This window comes from Acinonyx jubatus, chromosome A2 (assembly GCF_027475565.1).
Source record: "Acinonyx jubatus isolate Ajub_Pintada_27869175 chromosome A2, VMU_Ajub_asm_v1.0, whole genome shotgun sequence".
NCBI classification, from domain to species: domain Eukaryota; kingdom Metazoa; phylum Chordata; class Mammalia; order Carnivora; family Felidae; genus Acinonyx; species Acinonyx jubatus.
Window position 1 is genome coordinate 45,557,536 of NC_069383.1, and position 14,817 is coordinate 45,572,352.

Here is a 14,817-nt window from a genome sequence, read left to right on the forward strand (position 1 = left end):
AAACTTATGGTTAAAAAAACAGGAGAAACTCTTTGTGATCTCAGGTTAGGCGAAGATTTCCTGGTTTGACAACAAAAGTACAAACCATAAAAGAACAAATTGATAAATTATACTTTATCAAAATTAAAAACTTCTGCTCTTCAGAAGCCTCTATTAAGAGAACGAAAAGATGGCCCACAGACGGAGGGAGAATATTTGCAAAGCCTATATGTGTTAAAGGGAGTTGTACCAAAATATATAAAGAAACTTCAAAGTTCAATAATAAGAAAATAAATAACTTAATGAAAAACATGCAAAAGATCTAAACATTTCACAAGAAGAGATGTACATCTAGCAAATAAGTACACTAGGAGATCATAGACACCAGTAGGAAATGTAAATTAAAAACCAAATTAAAAACCATATTGATAGGAAACAAAACAAAACTTATATGTCGGGAGATGGTTTTACACTTGTATATTATATTCACCTAATAATTTCTTAGCTCTCTACTTCACTTTGCCGGTCAGGACACAACTTTGTCAGCTCATTGCCTTATAGCCATGTTCTTTGCATATTTCTTAGGTTGTTCATATTCTCTTTATGATCTCAGTGCAGGAAATATAAAAGGCAATAGAGCCAATATTCCTGTTTGTTTTTGTAGAACTACTACTTGTGATTAAAAAGTTTGTTGTGTACATTAAAGCAATTTGCCTGTGATTTGATTCTTCACAAGTCTGGTGTCTCATGACCTTGACTTGCTGCTGGGCTCACAAGAGTCAACTGAAGAAATGCATGTGTTTTTCCTGTTTTCTATCTAGTGATCCTATCAAAGTAGTTTGGAAGTGGCTAAATAAATGGAATGGATGACTTTGACTTTGTTAGTTGTGTTTTGTTCTATTATAATAGATGCACCAAATTATTAATAAATCAGAGGAAGGCTAGAGTCTGAACCTATACACTTGAGTTGTACTTGATGTTCTTATCTTTTAGCTAAAATTGGAATTTTTTTGTTAGTTGCTTTAAGGATGGGATGTGCTTTGCAGTGGAGTTGGTAGTGAGAGATAGATGGGCCTGTACAGGCCTGGAGGTGTGCCCTTCTCTGTAAATCTAGGGAGGAAACAGACAAACAGCAGGGTGCATGGAGAACTGAGACACATGTCTGTCTTTACAACAGGGATAGTTTTTGACTTAAGTTCATATTAAGAAATTTGAGAAGCAAAAACACACTGGCACATATATCATTATTCAGGAGGCATGCATTTGTTGAGGCCAGTTTTAGAATCTGCATAGATATCTGGACCTCAGTATTCTCATCTCAGGGAATCATGCTCACTTCATTCTTTGTTCAAATATTTTTCCCACACTACTCAGGACAGTGGTTGTTAGGTTGTCTTTATAACCCAGAATAAAGAAGCTGTAGCTTGTGGTCACTGCCTCATTTTATTGCCTCATTGTTCCCGTCTATGCTTTTCTTCTCACAGGGCATCTTATTATCACTTGTAGCTGATGCTGGCTGTGCCTTGGCCCATGCAGAGCTTTAGAAACAATTGAATACATTTACTTATCTTCAGTACACTCATATTTGAATCAATCCCATATATGTTAGCCATGGGGGACTTTACAGGCATTTGTATTCATTTAATATTTCCCTCAATTTTTGACAGATTGGTTTGTTTCTAAGCAGCTTGTTAATATAATTTTATTCAGAATTCTAATGGGTTCACAACTCTTGGAGGGCAGTGGTCTTAATGGCCATCTTAATTCAACTTCTCTCCCAATTTGTATTGCAGAAGCTACAAATAAGACAATTGAGTAATAGAAGAGACTATGGAATCTTGAAAATTCTTGACATAGAATTCTTGAAGTGAAATCTGCTTTCTGGATTTTCATTAATTTTGTTCTGTATGTAAGAGCTATCTTTTTCTTTTTTTGAAGTTCTTATTTAACTCTGACAGAGAAAGAGAAGAGTCAGCTGCAGTGGGGCAGAGAGAGAGTAAGAGAGAATCCCAAGCAGGCTCCACACTGCTAGTGTGGAGCCCATTGTGGGGCTTGAATTTACGAACTGCAAGATCATGACCTGAGTTGAAATTTAGAGTCAGACGCTTAACACAAGAAGCACAGGAGTACTTCATGATCTGAGCATACCTCTTGATATGTGTAAAGTATATATATATATATATATATATATATATATATATATATATATACACACATATATATGCCACATTTTCTTTCTCCATTCGTCTAATATTGAGGAAACTTCTTTGTTTTTAAGGCAGATGTCTCTTTTTCTTTCTCATTGTTTTTTATTCCCCACAATAGCCTACCACATTTTCATAAACTTTATACATCCAGAGTTATGCTCAGATCATGAACTGTGGTGGATAAAAAAAGGCCAAGATGGTGAACAGTTCCAATAACATTAGCTATTACCTTACCCTGTCCTTTTCTCTCACGTTCAAGATAGTGCTACCAAAACCATAAACTTGAATCCTTTGTAATTTGCTTTAAAAACAAAACCTGTAGAACTGCAGTATTTAACTGCTTTTAGGAATGAATGATTTGTAGTACACCTTGCTGTTGATCATGCCACTGAGGTCAACCACTGCTGCCTTAAGGTAGTTTCTACAAATAGTTAATCACATCCTTTGGGTTTTTTTTTTTTTTTTTTACTTTTTTCCTTCTCAGAGGATAACATTTTTTTTTCTTAGTTCTGGGAAGAGACTGCACTGTAGCCTTTTATGTATTGACAAAAAGTAGGCCTGTTTCTTTAATAAAGAAATTTCCTTCAATGTGAAAATACAGCATCCTTGTGAGTTATTTTCCATAAGTGTACAGGGACCAAACATCTGGAGTGCCCTGGGTCCCAGTCAAGATAAGTCATCATAACAACACATGTTCTGATTAATATCCCGTTTCCCTTAGCCATTTGTCCATGAAAACTCCTGTGACCCATTTATGTAACAAATTTACGTGTATGTATTAACATGTGGAGCATGAATAATAAGTAAGTGGTATGGTTTAGCAAGAAGGGCCGTGAAATATTTGTTTTTCAAAACATTTTACATTCTTATTTTCTCAAGTAGTGTGATAACCCAAGTGTCTAGACGCTGCACTCCAATGACCCTGTCAAAGGAAAACTACAGAAAGTTGGTAAATGGAGGAGAGAATTGCAATATTATTTTTTAGATGCCTGTTATTCTCACACATCTGGATAAAATCTCACTAGTTAGATTTAAAGGGTTTTGTTGATTAAACATTTTTTTTTTGAGAGAGAGGGCACAAGTGAGTGATGGGCAAAGAGGAAGAGTGAGAGAATCACATGAGGGGCAGAGAAGAAAAGAGAGAGGAGAGAGAGAGAGGTGGGGCTCACTCGATATAGGGCTTGAACTCACGAACCGTGAGATGATGACCTGAGCTGAAGTCCAGTGCTTAACCCACTGAGCCACCCAGGCACCCCTTGTTGTTTAAACATTTTGGTTGATGTGCTTAAGTGTTATTTTCATGTTAATTTTAGAAGCTGTGCTGTCGGTTGACCCAACAAGAGTTACTGTGAGTTAAGCAATGCTGAAACCCAAAATAATTGTTTTTTGGATGGATTTTGGTGAAAATTATTAACCAATCCAGGATATGTGGGTAGGAAGTGGCCAAATGGGGTGGGCTTCAAAAATGTATCTGCTCCTTTTCGCTATAGACTTATACTCTTGAGAACATGGAAATACAAAGCCTTTTACTTACACATGGTCCTAGGATCAATGAATCACAGTGAATCAGAGCAGTTATCTCTTTTGGTTACACACATCTATTTCAAACCAATGTATTTTTATATACTTTTGGGTTTAGTGAATATCTTTATGCTTTTTAAGGAGCAGTGTATAATAGATATCCTCATGGTAGATTATAAAAGAACAGGTGACATGCTACTACTCCTATACATTTTTGTGCTTTTAAAATTCACATTTGTAGTATCAAAACAGCAAGTGAAATATATATATGTATATACATATAAGATACATAAACTTTTGTAAATATATATACAATATATGTATGTTGTGTATATATGCGATATTATCTAAATATTGTGATGTAAAATTGGTGGGTTTAAAATAATTAAGTTGTGTTAGACTAAAGAAAACTTCTGAAGTCAATTCATGCTTTTTTTTTTTTCTTTACATAGCCATTTAGATTCCAGTTTCTTACCAAATAGCCACATACTAGAAATGTCAAATGAAAGTATATTATGTACTCTTTGGTAATGACAAAATTAATCTTTTTAAACAACTTTCCCCTTGGAACTACTGGTATATAAGCTTTCGTCGTTTCACTCTATCTTCTAGACATTTCGTTACACTCTTAATGTACCATTGTATTTTTAAAGGAATCCATTTTGACAGAAAGGATTATAATTTTGGAACTGTGGAAAATGTAATCTTTTCCCTTAATACTGATGTTTAGGATTTAAAAATAACTTCATAGTACTCATGAAATAAATATTTATCTGTTTTCCCCCTAGAAAAATTAGATTCTGTCAGATTCTACACAGATTAGACAAACACAAGTAACAATGCATTTGTCTAAAGAAACTCAATTAACATTATAAAAATTCTTGGGGCGCCTGGGTGGCGCAGTTGGTTAAGCGTCCGACTTCAGCCAGGTCACGATCTCGCGGTCCATGAGTTCGAGCCCCGCGTCGGGCTCTGGGCTGATGGCTCAGAGCCTGGAGCCTGTTTCCGATTCTGTGTCTCCCTCTCTCTCTGCCCCTCGCCCGTTCATGCTCTGTCTCTCTCTGTCCCAAAAATAAATAAACGTTGAAAAAAAAAATTTAAAAAAAAAAGATTAAAAAAAAAACATTATAAAAATTCTTTAAAATAACAGCTTCCTTTGAAATAATGCCAGGAACTAGCAAGTGTCTACATTGTTAATGCCACTTCTTTTCTAGACACACACATTCTAGGAGAACCATTAAAAAAGCAATATCAACCAAGTATTGAAGCTTCCTCTTTGTATTTATACTTAACATTCTCCACAGAAGGGCACCAATCTTCAAGTGATGACATCTGTATCTTCGTAAGAATTAGCCCTCTATAATACATGCTATTTTTATCTTATATTCTGGAACCATAGTGAAAGCTTGAGAAAAAATTCTTTTTTTTCACTTATTTTGAAACTTATATCCCTTTTCCTAAACTAATAAAATTGAGAAAAACATAAAACAGTCATAATGTTTCAGGTATAAAATTCCAGCCTCATTTAACTTTCTGTGAAGGACTTTCTTGGTCTCTGTGGTCAGTCTCTGGTCTCTTTTGGCTTCAAAAATAGCAGATTCAAAGACTGATCAGAAACAAAACTCTTGTGTACAGGCAACTCTACCCTCACCTGCACCAAAGAGTGGTCGGGGCTGCTGGTGCCTGACGTTTACTTACCTCTTCAGAGTGGGCCAGGCTCTGTAGCAGTTGGAGAATTGAATGTTTTCATTGTTTCCTTAGATGTTAAACTACTAAGTTCTTAATACAGAGAGTAACTGCAGTAAAATACCTTGGGCAGTGTGGTACAGAAGAGAGCGAGTTATTCACAAATTTTAAGTTTGGAAAGAAAGACCATGCTGTATGAAGTGGGAAAGAAGGCAGAAAAGTTACAGAATAAAAGTTTAATACCATCATTGTTCTCAGTTTATAGCACAGATGCCATGGATCAAAAAGAAAGAAAAAAAAATTGGGCAAGTGTTAGAGCTAAGAACCACCATCTTTTGTACGTATTCTGTGTATTTAGATCAAATGAGTAACTTTTGACAGATCATCATGTAGGTATAGGCAGGGTTTCAGGAAGTTATAGTCCTATAAATTTACTTACACACTTACTCTTGTCTGTTTATCTCTCCATCCATCCATCCATCCATCCATCCGTCGTCCATCCATCTACCCATCTGTCTTAGCAGGGCTATAGCATTAGTATTATATGCAGTGAAAGTAACTCAGAACAATCATACTATAATCCTATCACTTATCATTTGGGGCAAGGAGAAAGCAGGTAATATATACTTTTGGATATTTAGTGATAACCATTTAAAATAACACTTACGGGGGCGCTGGGGTGGCGCAGTCGGTTAAGCGGCTGACTTCAGCCAGGTCACGATCTCGCGGTCCATGAGTTCGAGCCCTGCGTCGGGCTCTGGGCTGATGGCTCAGAGCCTGGAGCCTGTTTCCGATTCTGTGTCTCCCTCTCTTTCTGCCCCTCGCCCGTTCATGCTCTGTCTCTCTCTGTCCCAAAAATAAATAAACGTTGAAAAAAAAATTTAAATAAAATAAAATAAAATAACACTTAAGACCTAAAACAGTGAAATCTGTGCCTGGATAAATTCTAACAGCTGTATTTAAAATAATGTTTGTTTGTTTGTTTGGTTGGTTGGTTGGTTGGTTGGTTTTTAGCGTTTCTTCATTATTAAAAAACAAAACAAAACCAGGACCCACTTATAAGCCCCACAGAAATTCTACTAGACATTTAAAATTGGGTTACGTTTTACGACACTTGTTCTTTCCGTTGCTTACTGTATCATTTTGTCATTTTTGTAGAAAGTCGACTCCATAGGGAGGCAGCTATGGTAGAGTTTCTGGAACCTGAAAATGTGGTTTGAATCCCAACTCTCTTCTCAACCAACTCAGCTTATTTCATTAAGCTTGGATGATAGTTGAATCAGGCTGTAAAAAATCAAACCCAAGAAAAATGAAAAAGAAAAGTGTTTACAGTTGTTTTTCAAGCCTGGTGCCAGATTCCTGTGAGGGCTGCCTCATAGATGATCTAGGAATAAACATTATGACAGATAAACATATTTTTTAGAGTCGAACCATGTTACATCGAAATTTAAGCCTCTTCTTAAAACAATTATCTTTCAAACAAATGGCTTCATACAGCATCTCCACTTACCTGTAGGAGGAGTAGCGTGGGAAGGGTGGAATAAACAGGACCACACTGTTTTACATTTCCAGCTCCTTTTTCTCCAAATGAAGTTGCTGAAACATTCTTTGTTATTAATTTCTGTAGAGTAAGTATGTTTCTATGAGTTCATACAGCATGTCTTCAGGATTCAGAGCCTCCATGGCTACTCTTTTGTGAGACATAAGAAAAGTCTTTGGTTCAGGGGTGGGTGGACGGATGGCACTTACTTAGATATTTTCTTGAATCATCCCAAGTTAGGTGAAGATATTTTCCGTTTCAGTTTATCAATCATTAAAAGGTGGGTGGGTTTAACTGCTCTTCATGGCCTCCAAAAAGCCAACATAGATTTGTAATCAATGGAATTCAAAGACCCTGTAACAAAAAATAATCCTTTATCTCAGTTAAATACAGAGGGGTCACTTACATCTTGTCTCCAGGACCTTATTTTCATAATACTCTGTAGTCTTAGCCAATTTTAGCTTAAAATGCTTATCCAATTTTAGTTTAAATTGAAAACAAAGACACAAAACCAAACCACAACAAAGCAAATATAAGGCACTCAAATTTCAGGGGAGGAAGTGTGGAGTGAGTGAGGAGCAAGCCTGATTTCCAGACCATGTCAAAGCTGCCCACACAGCAGGTGTCCCTTCTCTGGGAGATGAGTCTACATAATGGGGCAATTTCTTCAAAGGAAATATTTTTTTAAATATTTAAAAAATGTTTATTATTTTGAGAGAGAGAGAGAGCAGGGAAGGAGTAGAGAGAAAGGGAAACAGAGAATCCCAAGCAGGCCGCACACTGTCAGCGCAGAGCCCAAAGTGGAGCTCAATCTCATGAACCGTGAGATCGTGACTTGAGCCAAAATCAAGAGTCAGATGCTTAACTGACAGAGCCACTCAGGCACCCCAGGAAATATACATTTTTGACATATCACACCTTGCTATTGAATAAAATATAAAATAAACGGATTTATGATTTTCTTTTTAGTTTTTACTTCATGCTATGAAAGTCCAGATTTCCAAAAAGGTGGAAAATCTTACTCATCACTATGCTTCTGCATCTATTCCATCCACCTGATGCTTATTTAATTCACTTTCAATTAAAAAAATGATAATTTGTTGGGGTGCCTGGGTGGCTCAGTCGGTTAAGTGTCCAACTCTTGATTTCAGCTCAGGTCGTGATCTCACAGTTCGTAAGTTCGAGCTTCACATTGGGCTCTGCACTGATAGTGCAGGCCTGCTTGGGATTCTTTTTCTCTCTCTCTTTCCCCCTCCCCTGATCATGCTCTCTCTCAAAATAAATAAACTTAAAAAAATAAAAAAAAAAAAAACCACAATAATTGGTTGAGCATGTGCTATATGTCAGGCATTGTACTATATGCAAAAAGAGTTACAAAGATAAATGATGTATTCTCTGCCATCAAGGAGTCTATCGTCTGGGTAGAACATCTTCTTGCAGATAGCTATGATATGAAGGACCTTACAGTAAGTGCCCTAAAAGATTCATAAACAGAAACTACTTTAGAGAGAGCATGTGTTCAGGAAGGCTGTGACAGTCATTCAGGTCACAGACCCAGCTACAGAGCATATGTCTCTTTTTCTTTTACTGTTGGCTGTACTTCATGAACACAGGTGCAGCTTAAACCCACATTTCCTTTATTTACCCCTCCCCTCCATCCCTGTGGAGGGGAGGGGTAAATAAAGACTGTGGAGGGGAGGACGGAGATTTACAGCCAGCCACTTCTCATCTCATTCATAAGCAATGAATAGGAAAGGAGAAAGGTCTTCTGTCAAAGGCCTGTGGGTTCCACTTAGACCCTAGATGGCCTTCTTTCTATCTCTGGAACCCAGCAGACTGGACATCTGGCCACTGCTAACCCAGGCTGCATGAAATAAGATGTGCATCACTTCCCTGTTGGTTAATTGAGGCTCACTGGGTATAACAGGTGTCCTAGTCCCCAGCTGTCTGTCCCTAGCATTCTTCCAACCAATTGAACATTCATTAAAAACTCAAACTCAAACTTATATCATCATTATAAAATTTGGTTTTGTATTTAAGGACCTGGGGACATCTCTTAAGATGGTTAGTGCTATGATGACTGTCTAAAAGGAGTCTCATTACATATGACCCCCAAACTGATAATGGCAGGGCCAGAGCCCTAAGGAGGGGTCCTGTCTTGCAACTTCCACACAGAACAAATTGTGCATAGATAATTAGAATCAAGGGGGAAATTTTCGGTCCTTATTTCAGCTTTTTTTTTCACCCCTTTCCTCTGGAAGGTTGCAGGGAGGCAACTGGCAACTTCCCTCACTGACAGTGCTAGCTAGTATCAGAGTAAACTGATTGGCCAGAAGTATTTCTCCCAAATAAGTGAAGGTGCTAATGGAAGGTAAACATACAATGGACCAGAATGAAGAAAGAGGAATAACAGCAGTGCTAGATCAACGGCCCCTGGAAAATGGAGAGTTGACAGTAATTACAATAGATCAGATAGGGCTCTCCTATTTCTCGACTAGTTTGCTGTCTAATTTCAACTAAGTCTTATTTAGGAGAGTATCTCAGTCTTTAAAGTTGAATAGGAAATGTTCCTTACCCACTGTTGACTCCTGACATTTCTGTAGGTGATGGTGTTATCCATAAAGCCTAAGCCACTGTACTCCTCTCCCACCTGGAGTCCTGCACAGGAGAGAACCCTGTCTAACTACAAGGCATGGTGGCTGGCAGACCATGCACCTCTTAGGGGAAGCAATAACATAATGGTTTTGGTTTGTCTGCTTGCTTTTTAGAGTTTCCTTTCAAGCCCAGTGAGGTTGCATAGGGGTAGGGTATGCCAAATGAAAAAAAAAAAAGTCCAGCATTGTCTGTTTCCATTAATTTAGTCCTGTTTCCATCTTTGTCTTCTTCCTCCACCACCTCACTCTGGGCCCAATAGAGAAGTCAGTTGATTTGCCCATCTGCACAATGATTTCAGCTGGGACACGTCTTGTTTTGAATCTTTTCTGGGAAGGTTCTAAGGGTAGGGCAAAAATTCCGAGAGGGGAACATTGCTTTTGGTATGGAAATGGCTGGGATTCAGTGAATCTGATTCCTTTCAGTCCCACTGACCCCTGAAGCATATTGGCCAAACAAGGCAGTCCCTGTCATCTTGGTCAAAAATAAAGTATCATAGATCCATACTGAGGGAACCAAATGTTTGATAGTCAAGTTTAAAGTAACTGGTAAGATTTTGAATGTAACCAGTGTTTAAAATTCTCCACTGAGAGTTTCCCTTTATGAACAGAACAAACTGTACTACAAAGGAGACAGCAATGACTAGTATGTAAATGTTTAATTGATACTTCTCTCTCTCTCTCTTTTTTTTTTTTTTTTTTTTTTTGTTGTTGTTGTTCCTTAGATTTTTCTTCTCCTCAGACCTGGAGGGTGGAGAAGGTGGGGGAGGGGGGAAAGGCAGCATTGACACTTTTCTTTTTCTTTTTCTTTTTTTCAGATTCAGAAGAGTAAAACACACCTCACATACAATTAAAGAGGCTGCCATGTCTTGCATCATTTTAGCTGAGCTTCTTCATTCTCCTTCTCCTTCACAAAGACCCATATCTGGGGAAGGTGTACAACTTTCAGAAACAAGTCCCCCACACTTGGCCTTGCCTTATGCCATCTTCCAAGAGATGGCTCTCTGGGAGCTGGTTTGAGGTCTAAGAACTCTGGGGAAATCCTCCCCCAGGCAAATAAAACAACTCGAGATTTTTGCACAAACAGAAACAAAACATGAAGGGACTTCCTCAGAATTCTTTGCCAATGCCCTGGCTTTCAAGGCACCTGTCTGGCCTGGATGGACATCCTGGATATGCTGAGGGAGGTCTGAAAAAGTCACATGCACAGTAATCGCCATTTTATTACTGTCGATGCTGTTACTTTAAATTGTTATTTTTGTACTGGCTGCTGATGGTGGAGACAGCCGTGCTGGCCCTCCATCAGAGCTAAGATGATGATTCCAGTCTCTGGTTGTTCCTTTCCTGAGTCAGGAACATTCATTTTCTCCAACTTTCTTTCATACTTAAAAATTGTTCTTATGCTCGTCTTTCCATTTATATATGAGATTCTTTTTTTAAAAGAGATTATACTATAGGACTCTTTATTTGTAAGTACTTTATTTATCTTTGCATTCATTAATATAAACCTGAATGTTTCAGCTAATGACCATACTGTTTAGGTTGGAAACACATTGCTTTCATTGGTTATCATCCGTAACTAAGTGCTTACTGAAATTTTTACCACTGGCTGGCCCTCTTCTTTTGCATATTTATGGTTTCACTTGATCACTCTTCTTTCTATTCAGGGAAGTGCTAAGGGAATTAGTATCAGGGAAATATGTCAGATAATTCTTCTCATTTTAGTGAGTCTTTAAAAATATCACACAAGAGACAATTTAGCACAAATCAAAAGTAAGAATCATGGACAGAGATAGCATGGAAAAAGGATAAAGATACACTTCCTGAATCCAGGTCGAAATGGAATCCAGTGGAGTATAAGTGAAGTGTAATGTTGTGGGTGTAAATGCTTTGATTTGGATAAAACTGATGCTTAAAAATGGTTATGGTTCACAAAGGAATCTTTGAGTCCTTCCCAAGGGGAAACTCCATGAGCATACTGGTGATAGAGTGGGATTAGTAATAGGAAGAGAAAGAGCTAGGTAGGCTTAGGCGTATTCCCCATTGCAGATTTAATTTCTACATTAAAAACACCAAAACATTTTAAAAATCTATTCCTAAGGCAAAATGTTGCTATTTCTTCAGACAGAAAGGAGACCCTGTATGTAGTCTACAGGGCCTCTTGCCTCTCTGAAATATTACCCAACAGAATGATCTGAATAGAATGACAGTTGTGTACTGACATTTAAACAGAGTTCTTTGGTCAGCTTTACATTTTGCATTGTAATAACACATATTTTTCTGTAGTTCCCTCTGCTTTCCTAACAGTGACCACAGTAAATAATGTGGTCACAAATCCAAAGCAGAGGCCTGATAGGTCAAGTGATTGAGTAGATCAAGCCATATAATATGTTCTTGCGATCAACGGCAGTTGGCAGTAGCAAGGCAGAAAGGACAGGAGGGACTGTGAGGAATTGGAGTCATTTGTATGTTGAGGTGTGTGCTGTCGAAAGGGGGCAATTATTAGTCAGCTACAGGATTAGTGTTGCGTAGGAATGGGGATCCTAGATACTTTGGATTTTATGTAAACTTTCTCCAAATTTTCAAATATTGGCAATGAGTTCAGAAATTTCCAAAGACTATGTGGGTCCAAAAAAGCATGCCTGTGACCTGCATTCAGTCCATGGGACATCAGTTTGCAAACTATGCTCTTTGAGCTGATACGGTTTTGTATAGGACTGAAATACAACCAACCAGTGCATGTCCAGTCTTTCATCTTGGAGCCTTTTACATTTCTATTCTGTATTTTTGTATGTAGAGCTTTGCAGCCAGTCAAAATAGAAAGCTTACAATTTCCTTTTTACACTCTTAACAAGTAAGAATAAACAATATCTGAGAAAGAAACAGGAATATAGCCATTTTTTCTAGCACCTATAGAGATGGAAATGTTTTTCATTTGCCTTGAGTCATTCATTAGCTAAAAAAGAATGGGAAGAGAATTGCTTTCAGTAGAGAACTCTGCTTGGAATTTGCTGTGTGGAAAAACAAAGCTCCATGTAACTCATTTTTAAGTCCAGAAAAAGTAGTTTGAAGGGACATTGAGTAAAAATGCAAAATTATTCTACTTTTTAAAAATAAAAATATATGTATTATTGTGGTATGAATTGATACTGGAGTAGATAAAGCATTGATAAAACAAGTCAGTATTTCCAAAGCTCTAGCTCATTCTCTGTGGTGTTTTTGTTCTCTTGAAACAACTTCCAAAAGAACAGTGATAAGGGACACACATTCTTCCATTGCATGGAGTACGGCATCTTAGTGTTAGGCTGTCACATAGAAAGCAAGGGCTTACACACCTGAATTGACCAGTGTGTGGAGAAAGCAGTAGGGACATTTCCACCATGGACAAAACACAATTTCTACGTATCCCTGGGCGGAACGCTTTCCAGTGCAGGTGGCCCTAACGTTTGGGTCCCTGTGTCACCAAATTGTCTACGTCCAGGTTTTGATGATGTGGTATGTTTTGATGGCATAATGATCCATCCATAGGGAGATCTTTGTTCCATCTTTTATTCACTCCAACCTTTCTTAGGTTATGAGCCCTAATAACTTATGGCAGCAGGCAAGAGACTCATTTCTAACCCATTAAATTCAAATGGATTTTCTTCCATTATCCATTTCATTCTTGGAGCTTTTAAAAACTACTGAAAACATCTGACAGGATCCCATTAAGGACCTGATATACATAAACAGTAAAATAGTATCTAAACACCTAAGAGCCAAAGAACAATGGAGTGTACCTGTTTATTTCATTTGCTGAATTAAAGCCATTGTATTATATTTTCCACTTGGAACCACGCCTTTAGTAAATTTGAAAAGCGAAAAGTAAAGAGCAACATTATTACAGGACGAGACAGAATGTAGACAAAAAGATGGAGACCAATTTTATAATCCATAGTTTGGGAGTAAGAATACTGGTCTTTTAGTATCACTTCTGTTATGGATCACTTTTGTTTAGATGATAGATAGATAGATAGATAGATAGAATATATATTTTCTTCTATTCCTAACCATTGGGCAGAGACTTATATGTTAGAAATGATTTCATAATGTCCCCCATGGAGTATGGGGGAAAACAAGAAAAAAAAAAGCACTAAATCTTTTTCTCATAATGAGATAGAGAAGATTCTGAGATTAAAGCCTATGTGTGCAGTATTATGTCCCAAATAAAGGGGATTTAAAGAATCCAGGCAAAGTTTTTTTTTTTTTTTTTTTTTCCAGTTGGAAACTTTGTTCTGATTCTGAGATTCCCACATATCCCATCAGGAGTTGCAGCAGCAGGGGGGTCCCCACAGGGCCCGACACTCAGTCAGCTTTCAAGAAGTGCATACACAACTGTCCCGCTGCATTCCACCCTCCACCTGTGAGTGCAAACAAAGCTCAGATTTACCTGAACATTTATTCAGCAGCTCCTATATACCAAGCATATCACTAAAGGCTTAATTTCTAAGTATATGCAAACATAACCTAGAGACACAAATAGCTTATCATAAGGGATAGGAAATTGCAAGTAGTTTGGGGGAAATTGTCAGAGCCAAATTTGTGAAAAAATAAAAAATAAAAACTTCTCTATGGCTCTAGGATTTAAGAAAAATAAAACAAAACAGGATTTCTCTGAAATTGTTCTTTTAAAAGGGATGATGACACCAATCTATATGAAATACCAGTGGATTTATATTTATAATCCAAGTTGAAATATTTAAAATCCAAAATAGACTCTCTGGGAGCAAACAGGAGATTCTGTATGTGCAGGGTGGGGAATCTTTGCCCAGTTTTGCTCTGCCAATATTACGGTTGGTACAGCATTGAACCGCATAAAGTTGGACATTAAGGAACATAATGGTGCGATAACGATGTTATATTGGATCTTATGTATGAATAAATGGAAAGTAATACTTGTGATTCATCAGCAGTGCTCCATCGTTAAAGGCCTCATTATCACTTAGAAAATGAACTTAATGAAAAAAATGTAATGAACAACACAATATTTCTACGAAACATCCCTCTGAGAACCAGGGACACATTACCTGCCAAGACCAGATTTCAGTTGTTTAAGATTTCCTCTTGTCAAGACACTGAGCATTGAGGTGACACTAGAATTAGAATGGTAACAGAGCCACCTAGGACATTTGACAGAGTAAGTTAATTTGGCTTCAGAGAGGTTAGAAAAATGGGAAGTAGTCCTCTGGGTATT

General features: G+C 37.6%; 1 protein-coding gene across 9 annotated transcripts in view; it reads left to right on the plus strand.

Annotated features, from left to right (window-relative positions):
- Positions 1 to 14,817, plus strand: part of PDE1C (phosphodiesterase 1C) — a 504,797-nt gene that overhangs the window by 460,688 nt on the left and 29,292 nt on the right. Inside the window, exon 18 of one of the 9 annotated variants that reach the window (XM_027075226.2) lies at positions 10,403 to 13,808. The exons of the other annotated variants lie outside the window; for them this stretch is intronic. Within the exon in view, the coding sequence (XP_026931027.1) occupies positions 10,403 to 10,416 (14 nt within the window). The 3' untranslated portion in view covers positions 10,417 to 13,808. Of the gene's footprint in view, positions 1 to 10,402; positions 13,809 to 14,817 lie in introns of those variants that run through there. 9 annotated transcript variants of the gene reach the window in all.